The sequence below is a fragment of the Ovis canadensis genome, chromosome 12, assembly GCF_042477335.2.
Source record: "Ovis canadensis isolate MfBH-ARS-UI-01 breed Bighorn chromosome 12, ARS-UI_OviCan_v2, whole genome shotgun sequence".
Lineage (NCBI taxonomy): Eukaryota > Metazoa > Chordata > Mammalia > Artiodactyla > Bovidae > Ovis > Ovis canadensis.
This window is the reverse complement of record NC_091256.1, coordinates 39628368-39644759: the sequence shown is the minus strand read 5'-3', so window position 1 is coordinate 39644759 and position 16392 is coordinate 39628368. Positions and strand designations below refer to the sequence as shown.

The window sequence follows — 16392 nt, the reverse complement described above, 5'->3', positions numbered from 1 at the left end:
AGTCCACCTTCATTTCACATTCCCAATGCTAAATAAAATGCCGTTTAAGAATGAACTATAGGTGATTGATTAATACAGGGTTAATATACAATATCTTAAAATAGCTCTTCAATGCACTAAGTTTTTGAGCTGAAGACTGTTCTACTTGCAGTTAAATTACCACTAAATAGTCAAAGTTTAATAGCACAATTATTTATAAACGTACTTTCACGACTTATACAGATTTAACTATTTTCATGGGATTCTGCTGGCCAGTTAGGTTTGGGAATTGTTAAAAATATCCATATCCACAGAGTTAAAATTAGGAGGAAAGCCAGTAGCTCTAGTTTCCTTCCCATATAAAGTTTACATTTACCTCTCCCCAATAGTTTCAAGTAAAATTTAACACTTCATACTAAAATTATTCGGAATATGGAACTTTCAAGGAATTAACTGCACGGTTAACGCTGATAGTAAAGACCAAAAGCGGGTATAGTTTAATGTATTTTAATAGCAAACTTACAGGAACAGCACAGAAGACAGACAACATTAAAAACATGTGCTTGCATGTAGGACAACTCAGTTAGAAAAGTATAGTGAATGGATGGAATCTACTGCATGATAAAAATGCTACAAACACCATTTAGTTGCAGTCAATAAGAAATTTACTTGTTTTAAAAAAATCCAAATGCTGGCATTGTCCAGAAAAATTTAACAGGTTTATTTATAATTGTTATAAAGTTGAACTGCTGAAACTTGTTCACTGAAACATTTTGACTTTCATTAATGCTTTATGTCCCCGCATTTATATTAAAAATTCACACACAAATGAAAATGGAAAAACTGCCAATACCTGATTTCTGTCCCCTATTTTCCACTTGCAATCATATACTTAGGTACCTTTTGACCCCATGGAAAAAAAAATATCTAACGTTCAGAACTACCAATAACAGGAAGAAGAGATTTTTTTTTTTTTTTAAAGAATGAAATGTTTCCCATCATAGTGGATTCTTAAGCACGTTCTCCACGTATGCGGCGTGCTAGCTGGATGTCTTTTGGCATAATTGTTACACGTTTGGCATGGATAGCACACAGGTTGGTGTCTTCAAAAAGGCCAACCAGATAGGCCTCACTTGCCTCCTACAAAAGGAACAGAGAAAAAAAATATTATCAACAGTTAAAGATACATCTATACTAGTTAAAAAGATGTTTTTGAGTCCTTTAAAAACCTACTTCAGAAGATGTTGACCACTTACCAAATGCTTAGTTTAAAATCTGGGATAAGGCTGAAAGGCAGCTTATGAAAGTGAAAAACTCAAGACTGTAAATCTTTGTAAAATACAAAAGTCAATTTCACTACCAAATAGCTTACCTTTTTTAATGTTATATGTGATTTTTAAGCAAACTGAAATGTGTCTTGAGTAAAGCAAAAATCAAACTTCAACTCTAACATTTATTTTTATCCTCACAAAGATAAATGGAATCACGTGTATCTATTCCAAGTAATATTCTCCTACCTCGGGATGTCCTTTTTCTGAATCTTACTCCCGATTCATTATATCTGTTTGACTACTGATTTCCATCATATGGGCCTCATCTATCTTTCCTTTTAACACCTCAGAGTTTGACTACCAGGTCAGTGTCCTGCTTACATACAATGATCTATCTTGCACCCCTACTAACTACACTTTCCTCTATGCACCCCTATCTGTAATGGCATGTTACCCCCTCAGCATTAACACTGACCTGTTTTTTTCCCATTCCATCATTAAGCTTTTGAAGGTATCCTCCTATTCCTAATTTCACTCTAAACTGCTAGGTATACAAATTATTCAATACTTGCAGAGAAGGAAGAAAAAAGGAGAGCTCCTACTTATAATTAACTCTTAAAATTGTTAGTACACCTTACAGTTGTCTGAAAAGTTGAAGAATTCTTTGGTCTAGGTTAAAACAACTGCTTATGCATTTTGAAATGAACCAGTCATCAGTCCAACTGTTCTAGTGGATTAGGAACACTAAATTAAAGACATTATTTGGCTTCTCTATAAGCAAGTTATTTCTCTGTTTAAGATCTATTTAGGGAAAAAAACCAAAACAGATTTTTAGAGTTGATTTTTGTCCTAATTAAAAAACTATTTCCATTTTGGAACTCTTTAGGCAGTAAGACTAAAAGAGAAATACACAAAATACTTGAGAATTCAAGCCCAGCCCCATAACGCTTCGTAACACACAAGATAGAGACGGGAGGGACCAGATTTGCTTTATAAACACTGACTTTGCTAATAACACTTGAGATTCTGCTTTTAAAAGTGCTAACAACTCCTCAAATGGTTTGTACTATTCTGTCTTATGAAAATATTTTTCTACATTTATACCTTCATTCTTTTTAGCCTCTTCTATAAAAATGTTTCATTCAAATTTTACTATTCTTATGTATCTTTCTGAAGTATGTTATCAACAGGTAAGTCTTATTTGCCTATCCTTTATGGCTTACCTCAAGATTATTCCATGAAGGAGAAAGCAAACATTCCTCTCACCCCTGCTTTCCAGGTGCAGGTAATTTTGAACTCCTAATTTCCATGGCACTCACACGGGCCTTGTACACTAGCCATTTTTTAATACCCTTACTTAAAATACTTACTTTACGCTCACAATGTCTAGCCCTTGAAGGAATAGAAGTTCAAGAAGTTTTTGCTGGCTTGGTTTTTCATATCTAACCTTAACTGAAACTTGCATCTTTTCTTTTTTTTTCCCCTTGGATGCACCCTGTGGCTTGGGGGACTGTTCTCCAACCAGGGAACTGTACTTGGGTCCTTAGTCATGAAAGTGCAGAGTCCTGACTACTGGACTGCCAGGGAATTCCCGAAGTTTGCACCTTTTCTACACTAGTAGTTCCCTGTATCTTACCTTTTCCAAAGAATACATTAAAAGCAAAAGTCCTTAATATTCAGAGATTCATCCTTGGGATATTCTAGAAATGGTAAAAAGTTTAGAAAACATAGTATACTGTAGACCCTACTCTTATGAGTTTCACAGTTCATGTTAGATAGCAGAACTTAAATTCCTGAAGAAAGAAAACAGTTGTTTCTTTTTTTGGTTTCACCCAGCATGTCTCAGGATTATGCAAATTTAGAAGGCTTCTGCAAAATACAGCAGTATGAGCTGCTATATGGACAACCCAACAAGTCCTGAAATTCAAACACCCATTTAAGAGTGGAATGAGTTTGGCTCCCTTAGTACTATTCAAATGTGATATGTGGCAGCTGGGGCTCTCACTGCTATCTTAGAACCTGCTCTAGATATCATAGGATTGTGTCTGTCAGCTCTGGGAGAAGAGTCAATACAGGGAATTTGACCAATGACCCATGTATTTCTAATTCTATTACCAATGTCCAAAGTTTCCTAAACATTAAGACTATGATGGGATTTAAAGAGGGACACATTATAGCCCAATTAACAAAATTTTGAGGTAATATCGAAAAAGTGTCGTTAGGGGCAAAAGCTAAATTTTAAGTTAGTTAAGTCTTGATAATCTATGGCAAACCAAGTCTGATTTCTCCACCATCCTCCCTAGACTTACCTACCCTCCATCTCTTTCAGTTATGTTAGAGAAGTTAGTTGTAAATTATGTAACTCTAAAGTAAAAAATGGCTTTCTTCTACCCTATTCGCATTAGCAAATTCTCCATCTCTATATCCTTAAGAGGATTAAATATTTTCCAATAAAGAGCTACCAATGCCAGAGTACTACAGGCAGCAGAGTTGAACATTTTGCTCAAAACCAATGCAATTACTTACTAACAAGTATAAAACACAAACCTTAATAACAGCAATGAATTTTTAAAAGACAAGTCTTTTAGCCAGATTGTTAAGTAATCAATTTACAAAGCTCTATCATTGACACTTAGGCTTGACAATGTTGGACTTCCAAGTATAATGTGTAGGTCAAGTAGAGCCCTCCTAACTGCAACTACAAAACAAAATTAGCATCTTTAGGTCAACACTTGCGAATACTTCTGTATTTAAAATTAGTGCAGAAAAAATGGGATCTAGAAACAGTCAAAGATTAAATCAGAAAATAAAGGTCTTAAATAACAGCACTGTAAGATTTTACTAGTTTGAAATTTCAGTAATTTCAATTCATTGAGAATTTAATGGATGCCTACTCCTGGAATTCACCAATCAAATGAAGTTCAGGCTAACCATAGAAACAGCTCAACCAATTACACTTCAGGATAGAATCCACCTATCAAATCTTCCTCATACGTAAAGGAAAAGCTTGGCAACAGCAGCCTTGAAAAATCCTCCAATGGAATGTATGTCGGTTCTGGACCCTCCCCTAAGAGAGATTCTGATGCAGGTCTGTGAAGTGCCTAGTAATCTGCATTTTAAATCACCTCTCACCCTATGCTGACAGAGGTGGCAGTCTTGCCATACTCCGAGTTACAACGATCTAATGAATGCCAAACACACTTAACATTATAGGTTACTTAAGTGACTGATGTTAATTGTACCCACATACCTAATCAAGTATCTTAGGTGTGGGCATCTCAAGTTGTTTAATCTGTCACAAACCACCAGTATTTCAAATACATGTGTGTGCTCAGTCACCTGTGACTCTGTAACCCTTTGTACTGTAGCTTGCCAGGCTCCTCTGTCCATGGGATTTTTCAGGTCAAAATACTGGAGTGGGTTGCCATTTCCTCCTCTAGATCTTCCCAACCCAGGTATCAAACCGGAGTCTCCTGCATTGCAGGCATATTCTTTACCTCTGAGCCATTGGGGAATCCCATTTCAAATACATAACCACAGCGAAAACTGTATTTCTTGAAATTCTGACACACTGGAGCTAAGATTAAACTCACTGTTTCCCATTTAAATGGAAATCCATATATAATCCCCTTAAACAAACTACATGTCTTCAAACTTCTCTCTTTACAAGCCCAGTAACATCTTTTTCTCCCTGTTGTCAATCCAATCCTAACTACCACTCAAGTTTCTTTTACCTCAATGCACAATTCTTTAATGTTGCCTAGTCCTATCCCAGATATCATGTTCTCTCCACTTGCAACTGCCTCTTCAGGTCCAGGAGGCCATTTATTCTAACTTTCCTTTTGTATCAGTCCCTGTTTGAAACTAATTACCAATACAGACCTTTGGCCCCATGACTTCCTAATATCCAGCAGCAACTGTAAGTCAAACCAGAGGATTTTTTTTTCCTTTTAACACTACAATGTTTAAAATTTTTAAATCACATCTGTTTGTATAACCTCAAGCAACTTAACCTTTCTGACATCTCAACAGTGAAATATAAAGACCTATCCCACTGGCTGGTGATATATAAGCACATATAAAGATTTAGAGATATTCTTGGTACAAAGCAGAACCAGCCAACTCTCAGAGCCTTTCCCACCCGCCATTTTACCTGCAAAGCACCAATAGCTGCACTCTGGAAGCGCAGATCTGTTTTGAAGTCCTGAGCAATTTCCCGCACCAGACGCTGGAAGGGAAGTTTGCGAATCAGAAGTTCAGTGGACTTCTGATAACGTCTAATTTCACGGAGTGCCACAGTACCAGGCCTTTAAAACAAAAACATTAAAGACATGGTTACCAAATACATAAAAGAACTTAAAAGAGTGGTCATCAGCTTCAAAGAGATGGAGTCACTTTTCAAAAAATAAATCAAACCATTCTTTTGTATCAAATTCCACTTATTAATTTATGACCTAAGTATTCAAATCTGTTAGAAGTGACACAATACTTTTAAAACAAAAAAGCATGATATTAAAGCAGACTTCTGGCAGGGGGTTTGATAATCATAGTCCCTTAATTTTCTTCATCTTTAACATAAACGTCACTAACTTCTGTTATAATTACAACTTGGGAAGGTACTAGGCCACTAATAAAGAAGTCAAAGTTTTTCAGACTTTTAATTTGACACCACTCTCATTCTTCCCACTGGCACCCCCCATTCTTCTGAAAAGATCTACCAGCACAACCCAATGAGCTTCACTTAAAAAAACACACAGTATTTAAGTTCAAATTCCCAGAATACCTTTGACACTGCCCATCCCTCATGAATGATTAAATTGATGAACACTCTTTTGTGTTGTATCTTCCATATGGAAATTTTTTTTCTTTAAGTAATTTTAAGCAAGAAATTTACCTCAATCCTGACTTATTTCTTACACTTTTATTTTAGGCTAATCATTTGCAGAGGGTAAATACAGACAACTTCTGCCCTCTAATGGCAGATGCACTCAATAACACTGCTCAGGGTAGTTCAAAACTAAATATGCCAATAGAACGGAAAAACCAATTCAAGTAAACGAAGGACTTATGTAAAACACAATGTCCCCATCTTGATTAAATTATTTTACCAGATGCCAGAGTATCCTCAAAAATGTATTTTAAAACAACACTTTTCTATTTAAAACATATATATTACACATAACAGCTAAGTAAAATGTTAGTCTATCCTATTAACGTTATTAGAGATAGAACGTCTTCTTTGGGCTATGGGCACGACTACAGCTTCAAAATTAAGCATATTCCCAATAAAACCTAACGCTAAATTATATGCAGATTTTAAAGTAGTAAATATTTAACAAGGGTAAAAACAGATTCTCTAAAGGAGAAAGTATGCTTATACATCTTTTTATTAGATTATATACTTCTGGAGATAAGACTTTGTTTCATTTTTCCTCTTTTAAAATACCTGTAACGATGAGGTTTCTTCACCCCTCCAGTAGAGGGCGCACTCTTGCGAGCGGCTTTTGTAGCGAGTTGCTTCCTCGGTGCTTTACCACCGGTCGATTTGCGGGCAGTCTGCTTTGTACGAGCCATGGTATAGAGACCTCCTTACTTACCTACCAGCATCGGAAAAACCAAAAATCACCATATGCAACTACCAAACACACAAGTTTTCCTGCCACTACCCCCCCAATCTGGAAATTATGATTAGTATCAAAAAAAAAAAAAAACCAAACAACTCCATAATGTTATATAATTTGAAAGGGTGCAGATTACATCTACCACCCAAATATGACTTTTTGAAACAAACTGTAGTACTAGAAAATTGTTAGCCTTAACACCAGTCATCTCTCAAAATGCCCAATCTGAGCGATAAACGGCAAAACAAAAAGACCCCAACAGCCTTCGCTTCGCTTTATTCTTTAAATAAAGTAGAAATTAGAAATGTCTGTAAACATTCCATCCACTAACAAGTCAAAAGAACGAAGCCACAAACCACAGAAAGGTCGAGTCAAATTACAGCAAAAAAGGTTTTAGTCACCCCCCCCCGCCGCCGCCCCCCCTTTACGTCTGGCAGTTGATACATTGCTGTAAATATCTGAAAACATTCCTGGTTTTGCATCTCTACAGTTCTGTTGACAAAAAGGCGTCTCAAAAAACAAGAGGAACAACAGCTACCAACAACGAGCACTCTACAAAGCACCGCCCTCGAGTCCAGTCCTCAGAGGATTCGCAATGAAATAATAATAATAAAAAAAAAACTGCCCCGCACCCAGGCGTTAATTAACGCACTAGACTGGCCGACTGGTCCACCCCAAGCACCACATAAACTTTTGGTTTAGCCTCCTCCGGCCCCTCGGCACAGGGTCCCCCAGCCTGCCCGCCTCGCTCCTAGCGTCTCGCGCAGGCACAAACTCGGCTCCCAGACCAGAACAAAATGGAAACAATCGCAAAACGTATCCGATTCCTTTCCAAAGAGACAAAACACCAAATCGCTCGAAAATACTCCATCCCCTGCCACGTGCCGCCCTCCAAAATGCAAAAGTTTTTTTTGCATTTCAAATGCATCAAGTTTCCGCTTCTCTAAAAAGGAGGAAAAAATGTTTCTCTTTAAAATTTTTTCCTCCTTTTTTGAAATGGGGAAGAGAGAAACGGGGGAAAAAATATGGTCGGTGACCAGAGAAGAGAGACAAGATGGTGAAGCTTAGCAACAACTGTGGGGAGGCAGCAAAAAGCGAGTTACCCCAGGGTGGGAAGCAGCGGCGATTTCTACCCTTTTCCCGCCCGAAAACTGGGGTCCGGGGTCCGGGGTCGGTAGTTAAGAGGCCCGCGCGGGTCGTGGTGAAGGTCTGGGGTCCCGGGAAGGGGCGGCGGGCGGGATTTCACCGAAGAAAAAGGAGCCAGGGGCGCGGGGAGGGAGAGCAGGCTCGGCGACGCGGCGGTTGCTGCTGTTGGGCTGAGGCGACGAGAGACTGGGGAGCCGCCGGAGCCGCCGCTGCCTGAGGGGAGAGGGAAACTCGCTCCTCACCTCCATTTCTGGGCCAAAAAGTTTTGGGGCCAAGCCGGAGGGACCCTGGGTCCCCTCCCGGCACCGCCAGGGCCCGGCCCGGGGCTGACGGCAAGCGGGGCTCGGTTCCGGGGAAGCGGGCAGACGGGGAAACTTACCCCCCTTCTCCTTCGGCTGGAGCTCGGCGAGCTAGAGGCGGCGCTGGCGTTGGAGAGCGACGGCGGCGCGGCGGCGGCTGCGAACACAATTGAAAGATGGCTGACACCGAGGCTATCCCCCAACACAAGCCGCCCCGCCCCCGCGCCGCGCGCCAACCAATCACACACAATGGAGGGAAGGCTCGGCCCCGCCCCCGCCCCCTCGCTCGCGCCCCGCCTCCCCCCTCCCCCCGCGCGCCCGTTCGCTGGCGCGCGCTCGCCCCTCCCCCGCGCGCCGCCCGCTCCCTCCTCCCGGCTGCCTCGCGCAGTGTGTGTACAAACACAAAAGACACGCTGAAGGGCCGCCGGCTCCTGCCGAGACGGCCGCCCGCCCGCCCCCGTTTTAACTCCGGCTCCCCGGCCCCGCACTCCCACCCAGCTCCGTGCGCACACGTCATGGAACTCAGGAAGCCCGGGTTTGGGGCGCCGAGGGGGAAGTTGGGGGGAGGGGCGGGCGGGAGGCGGCGCGGCGGGTGAACGCCCGGCCTGCGGGCGTCTCGGGCAGCGGCGGGGAGGGTGAGGGAGGGGGCGCCCCGCTCCGGCGCGCGTCCCCGAGGCGCCCCGGACGGCGTGGGGGCGGGGAGGAGGACACCGCCGGCCCAGTCTCCGCGCCCCAGTTGCAAACACTACCCGACAGGAAGCTTGCAAATAGAAACCTCGCACCCCGCGCCCACATTCGGTTGGGGCTGCTCTAGCTCTGGCAGGGCTGCCGGAGGCCGTTGTCCTGCTTTCACTACGGGCCAGGTGCGGCCGGGCAGCCCGCAGACAACTTTATTCACTCAAGACACCGGCTCGGGCCGTGGCGGCCCCGCGGTGCAGGCTGCAGGCTGCAGGCAGTCCGCGAGAACTCTGCCACCTGGGACGCCTGGCTCCGCGCAGGTGGCATCTCCAGGCCGACGGAGACGGCCAGGGACGGTGCTCGCCTTCTTCCTGGGTCGGGATGCTTGATGCAAGATGGCTGTATTTTGTAAGCTTCTAAAACAATATATGGAATACACAGCTAACTGCACCAGGGCCTGAATACCAGCCTTGGCAGCTGTTCTACCAGCCAGTTCGGCTTTTTAACCATTTCAGTTTTAGGTAGAATTGCCAAATGCTGTGTAGTCAAATGTCAGCAGCTTCTGAATAGTTTGGATGCGGCGGTAAGCAGCAGAAGTAAGGAACACGTCGTTGGGGATCATCACATTTATCCATTTTCCAATTCTCAGTAGCATAGGAAACAGATTTCAGGTTCAAGTTACCCATGTTGTCATTTCATCGGCCTTAGAATATATGCACCGTCCCTAGATGGCTTTGACAACACTTGAAACTACGTGCGAAGGTATTCAATAGAAGTGTCGTGCAGACATCCCATAGGATAGTGAAGGAGATAAATTTCATAGATGGAGAGCATAACTACTGTTGATAGTCTGAAGCTCTTATAAGGCATCTTAGTCATAAACATTACCCTGAAATCAGATATGAGAGAGGGAATAGATTTGTCCAAGGTCACTTAAGTGAGGAACAGACCCAGGAGAAACAAACAAAATCCAGTCCTCCTGTTTCATTATTATTTAATGAATGTTAAGTGTCTGTGGTTGCTGTGTAGAACACATGCAATTTGCAAGCCTGTCCTAAAAGCACATATGCAAAAAAGCTTAGGCTGAGCTGCCAGCGAAGAGTTCCTATAATTGGGGCCAAGAAAAGGGTTGGGTTTTTTTTTTGCTTGTTTTTTGTTTTGTTTTGAGTAAACCAAAATATTTGTTGGCTTTTTTCCAGGAAGGCTGATTCCACATCAGTTAAATTCATCATCTCTTCAAAAAATATTGAATGACATAGCTAATGTTCTCTTTATCTGCTAGATTTTTCTGTAACTTCCACTTTTTGGTTTAAAAATACTCCTAAGGACCGGGAAAACTTTTAGATATAATTCTAATCTTGGATTATCTGAACCTACTTAGCTGTCCATCTGTAAAATGGAAGTGATATTTATGTGTTAAGATAGGCCACAAGTGTTTTCTAGTTGTAGGATCAAGTATGTTTTGCAGTTGGGTAGGTGTCTGGTTGGGCTTCCCAGATGGCTCAGTGATAAAGAGTCCACCTACTAATGCAGGAGATGCAGGTTCAATCCCTGGGTGGAGGAGATCCGTGAAGAAGAGAATGGCTACCCACTCCAGTATTCTTGCCTGAAGAATTCTATGGACAGAGGAGCTTGGCGGGCCACAGTCCAGGGGATCGCAGAGTCAGACACGACTGAGCAACTAACACTACTATGTCCATTAAATCTCTTATCATCTATGATTTTCTCTAGTTGCACTTTGTTGAAAAATATGTCTTGAGGCTTTGGATCCCAGTCCTCTTTCCTTAATTGTCCCTCCGTCAGTCTTGCCCAGTAAATGGCATTATGATTTACTTAACTGTTCAAACCAAAAACCTCAGGCATCCTACTTAGCCTCCCTTATTTTCGTCTCCATGGTTCTATTGGTCCTATCTCTGAAAAACTTCTCAGAATGACCTGCTCCTCTTCTCCTCTCCTCTTGCTGGTCCCCTCAGTCACTTTCTATATGACCTTTCTCTTTCCACTCTTGCACCTCTGTATTCCATTCTCTACACTGCATGCAGAGATTCGATTTATAGAATAAATTGGATTAAGTCACACCCTTTCATAAATTTATTTGGAGGCCTCCCACTGCTCTTGGTTAAAATGCAGGGCCTGGCATCACCCCTGCCCTCCCTAGTGACATTCTGCTGCAACCCAACTACCTTATCTTTCAAGGTCTTCACTCCCGAGGATCATTACACTGTTTTGCAGGTTAAATGCCCTTGCCAAGGTTTACACAGGAGTCCAAGTGGCTCAGTGGTAAAAGAATGCACCTGCCAAGGCAGGAGATGCAGGAGACACTGGTTCAATCCCTGGGAGGAGGAAATGGCAACTTATTCCTCTATTCTCGCCTGGAAAATTCCATGGATAGAGGAGCCAGGCAGGGTCGCAAAGAGTCGGACACAACCAAGTGACTGAGCACTTACGTGTAAGGTTTACATAGAGCTGGCTCCCTCATCTTCTAAGGCAACATTTTGCACTTTCCCATATCTCTTAGAAAAAGATCCTTTTTGTAAGGTCCATAGAAGAAAAAAGGGGATTTGGAGCCATTCATATGGAACTTGATTAAAACTTTCATTATATGTTTTTATATTATAAACCATATAAGAGAAAATAATTGCATTTTAAAGAAAATCAGTATCAAACTTGTGTAAAACTCTCTAATGTTTTCAAAGTTTTTAATGAGAAATGTTGAGGTTTTAAACTTGAAATGGCCACATACTATTCCTGATCAAGACTTTAGAATGAAGATCTCTTCAGATTCTTGATCTTATCATTGAAAAACTTTAAAATATAATTTTCAGCTCTTTCTCATCTTGCAAGATGGCGGGTGAAAAGCCTGAGAAGCCAGATACTAAGGAGAAAAAACCTGAAGCCAAGAAGGCCGATGCTGGCAACAAGGCTAAAAAGGTGGAAAAGGTGAAGAAGGTTAAGGGGAAGTCCCACTGCAGCCGAAATCCTGTCCTGGTCAGAGGAATTGGCAGATATTCCCAATCAGCCATGTACTCCAGAAAGGCCTTGTACAAGAGAAAATATTCAGCAGCCACATCCAAGGTCGAAAAGAAAAAGAAGGTTCGTGTTCTTGCTACTGTCACAAAATCAGTTGGTGGCGACAAGAATGGTGGTACCTGAGTGGTCAAACTTTGCAAAATGCCTAGGTATTACCCTACTGAAGATGTGCCTCAGAAACTGTTGAGTCATGGCAAAAAACCCTTCAGTAAGCATGTGAGGAAGCTGCGTGCCAGCATCACTCGTGGGACCATTCTGATCATCCTCACTGGGCGCCACAGAGGCAAGAGGGTTGTTTTCCTGAAGCAGCTGGGCAGTGGCTTGCTACTTGTGACTGGGCCTCTATCCCTCAATCGAGTTCTTCTGTGTGGAACACACCAGAAATGTGTCATTGCCACCTCCACCAAAATCGATATCAGTGGCGTGAAAATTCCAGAATATCTTACTGACACTTACTTCAAGAAGAAGAAGCTGTGTAAACCCAGACACCAGGAGGGTGAGATCTTTGACACAGAGAGAAATACGAGATCACAGAACAGTGCAAGGTTGATCAGAAAGCTGTGGACTCCCAAATTCTGTGAAGAATCAAAGCTGTTCCTCAGCTCCAGGGCTACCTCTGCTCTGTGTTTGCTCTCACAAGTGGAATTTATCCTCACAAAATAGTATTCTGAACTTCTTGCAAAGAACGTAATTGAATAACTTGTCGTTTCAAAAAAAATAATAATTTTCAGTCATTCAAAAAAGTGTAACAGTTAGAGTTATATATTTAAAATTCTTCCCTTTCTTTCATTGGCAAGTGTAGTCTTGGAATTTCTTGTGAATGGATTTTGAATCCAGCTAAGCTTTTTGAAAATCAAGTATTTTTAAATTATACCTCCTATTTTCAAAATACACATGTGTTGCTAAGCAGTCATCCTGTAGGTGCCTTGGTCACCACCTAAAAGCCTAAAATAGCAAGAAATACCTGGTAGGAGGACAGAAATTCAAATTTGCACCAGCAGCTCTATTCAGCTTCTTTGTCCTCAACTCTGGTTGCATTTTGGGCCACACCAGTACTTCTTGGACACTTGGCACAGTAGTCCTCAGGTTCCTGGTCCATGATGCTCCCTGCCTTGTGGGACTAAAGTCGGGGTCTGGAGTCTAGAGCTCCTCTTGGAACGTGCTCAACACATCCCATGGAGCAGTGAGTCGTGCTCATTTATCTGCTTATCTGTCGCCTCTGTGCCAACCAAGGGGCACAGATCTGACCCAGACTGCTCAGGTTGCCCTTCAAGGAGCCTTGGAAGAGGCTGCTCACAGGAGCTCTGGGGTGTAGGACTGAGAGGACCTATTTCCTGGCACCTCCGTAGCCCAGAGTGAAGGCCCCTGGATGGGTCTGAGGTCTCAGTTCCAATGTCACCCCTCAGAGAGCCACATTGAGTCCCTGTCTTCCTTCCCTTACCCCTCATGTTATATTCAGTCACATTTCCATGCTTATTGCTTTCATAGCAATTCTCACAAGCTGATGTTTTGATTCTTTTACTGATTAGTGGTCTCAGCTAGACTGTAAACTTAGTGAGAGCTGGGGCCTTGATATTTTAAACACTGTTCTGTCTGCATCAACCTGTATAGTACCCAGCCCACATCAGACACTTAATAAATATTTGATGGATAAGTAAAAAGTGACCATATTTTTGTGGAGTTTTATATTATAAATGTATTTTGTTTGTAGGATATTCACATCTGAAAACACATATCTCTGAGTTAATGAGGGGCTTCTTGTGGATGTGACTGGTGATAGAAGCAAGGTCCGATGCTGTAAAGAGCAATATTGCATAGGAACCTGGAATGTCAGGTTCATGAATCAAGGCAAATTGGAAGTGGTCAGACAGGAGATGGCAAGAGTGAACGTCGACATTCTAGGAATCAGCAAACTAAAATGGACTGGAATGGGTGAATTTAACTCAGATGACCATTACATCTACTACTGCAGGCAGGAATCCCTTAGAAGAAATGGAGTAGCCATCATGGTCAACAAAAGAGTCTGAAATGCAGTACTTGGATGCAATCTCAAAAACGACAGAATGATCTCTGTTTGTCTCCAAGGCAAACCATTCAATATCAGAGTAATCCAAGTCTATGCCCCAACCAGTAATGTTGAAGAAGCTGAAGTTGAATGGTTCTATGAAGACCTACAAGACCTTTTAGAACTAACATCCAAAAAGATGTCTTTTTTATTATAGGGGACTGGAATGCAAAAGTAGGAAGTCAAGAAACACCTGGAGTAACAGGCAGATTTGGCCTTGGAATATGGAATGAAGCAGGGCAAAGACTAATAAGAGTTTTGCCAAGAAAATGCACTGGTCATAGCAAACACCCTCTTCCAACAACACAAGAGAAGACTGCACATGGACATCACCAGATGGTCAACACAGAAATCAGATTGATTATATTCTTTGCAGCCAAAGATGGAGAAGCTCTATACAGTCAACAAAAACAAGACCGGGAGCTGACTGTGGCTCAGATCATGAACTCCTTATTACCAAATTCAGACTTAAATTGAAGAAAGTAGGGAAAACCACTAGACCATTCAGGTATGACCTAAATCAAATACCTTATGATTATACAGTGGAAGTGAGAAATAAATTTAAAGGACTAGATCTGATAAAGTGCCTGATGAACTATGGACTGAGGTTCGTGACATTGTACAGGAGACCGATCAAGAGCATCCCCAGGGAAAAGAAATGCAAAAAAAGCAAAATGGCTGTCTGAGGAGGCCTTACAAATAGCTGTGAAAAGAAGAGAAGCAAAAAGCAAAGGAGAAAAGGAAAGATATAAGCATCTGAATGCAGAGTTCCAAAGAATAGCAAGAAGAGATAAGAAAGCCTTCCTCAGCAATCAATGCAAAGAAATAGAGGAAAACAACAGAATGGGAAAGACTAGAGCTCTCTTCAAGAAAATTAGAGATACCAAGGAAACATTTCATGGAAAGATGGGCTTGATAAAGGACAGAAATGGTATGGACCAACAGAAGCAGAAGATATTAAGAAGAGGTGGCAAGAATACACAGAAGAACTGTACGAAAATCTTCAAAACCAAGATAATCACAATGGTGTGATCACTCACCTACAGCCAGACGTCCTAGAATGTGAAGTCAAGTGGGCCTTAGAAAGCATCACTATGAACAAAGCTAGTGGAGGTGATAGAATTCCAGTTGAGCTAGGTCAAATCCTGAGAGATGATGCTGTGAAAGTGCTGCACCCAATATGCCAGCAAATTTAGAAAACTCAGCAGTGGCCACAGGACTGGAAAAGGTCAGTTTTCATTCTAATCCCAAAGAAAGGCAATGCCAAAGAATGCTCAAATTACCGCACAATTGCGCTCATCTCACACGCTAGTAAAGCTCAAAATTCTCCAAGCCAGACTTCAGCAATACGTGAACCGTGAACTTCCAGATGTTCAAGCTGGTTTTAGAAAAGACAGAGGAACCAGAGATCAAATTGCCAACATCCGCTGGATCATCAAAAAAGCAAGAGAGTTCCAGAAAAACATCTATTTCTGAATTATTGACTATGCCAAATCCTTTGACTGTGTGGATCACAATAAACTGGAAAATTCTGAAAGAGATGGGAATACCAGACCACCTGACCTGCCTCTTAAGAAACCTATATGCAGGTCAGGAAGAAACAGTTAGAACTGGACATGGACCAACAGACTGGTTCCAAATAGGAAAAGGAGTACGTCAAGGCTGTATATTATCACCCTGCATCTCATGATGCAGAGTGCATCATGAGAAATGCTGGGCTGGCAGAAGCACAAGCTGGAATCAAGATTGCCAGGAGAAATATGAATAACCTCAGATATGCAGATGACACCACCCTTATGGCAGAAAGTGAAGAGCAACTAAAAAGCCTCTTGATGAAAGTGAAAGAGGAGAGTGAAGAAGTTGGCTTAAAGCTCAACCTTCAGAAAACTAAGATCATGGCATCCGGTCCCATCACTTCATGGGAAATAGATGGGGAAAGAGTAGAAACAGTATCAGACTTTATTTTTGGGGCTCCAAAATCACTGCAGATGGTGACTGCAGCCATGAAATTAAAAGACGCTTACTCCTTGGAAGAAAAGTTATGACCAACCTACACAGCATATTCAAAAGCAGAGACATTACTTTGCCAACAAAGGTCCGTCTAGTCAAAGCTATGGTTTTTCCAGTGGTCATGTATGGATGTGAGAGTTGGACTGTGAAAAAAGCTGAGCACCAAAGAATTGATGCTTTTGAACTGTGGTGTTGGAGAAGACTCTTGAGAGTCCCTTGGACTGCAAGGAGATCCAACCAGTCCATTCTGAAGGAGATCAGCCCAGGGTGTTCTTTGGAAGGAATGATACTAA

The 16392-nt window shown here is 42.0% G+C and overlaps 1 protein-coding gene and 1 pseudogene across 2 annotated transcripts; one reads left to right on the top strand and one right to left on the bottom strand.

Moving 5' to 3' along the window:
* Nucleotides 1–470: 470 nt before the first annotated feature.
* H3-3A (H3.3 histone A) lies at nucleotides 471–8980 on the bottom strand. Of its 2 annotated transcripts, none has more exons than XM_069544653.1 (5): nucleotides 8811–8980; nucleotides 8397–8473; nucleotides 6697–6847; nucleotides 5404–5557; nucleotides 471–1119 (listed from the first exon to the last, which is right to left on the bottom strand). In XM_069544653.1, exons 3-5 carry the CDS (start codon nucleotides 6822–6824, stop codon nucleotides 991–993), a joined length of 411 nt encoding a protein of 136 aa, XP_069400754.1. In that variant the 5' UTR covers nucleotides 6825–6847; nucleotides 8397–8473; nucleotides 8811–8980; the 3' UTR covers nucleotides 471–990. The 2 variants fall into 2 exon arrangements, with proteins under 2 accessions (XP_069400754.1, XP_069400755.1); XM_069544654.1 differs by having other exon boundaries at nucleotides 8718–8868.
* A 443-nt stretch (nucleotides 8981–9423) lies between these two features.
* On the top strand, nucleotides 9424–12774 carry LOC138416015 (large ribosomal subunit protein eL6 pseudogene; annotated as a pseudogene).
* The last annotated feature ends 3618 nt before the right edge of the window (nucleotides 12775–16392 follow it).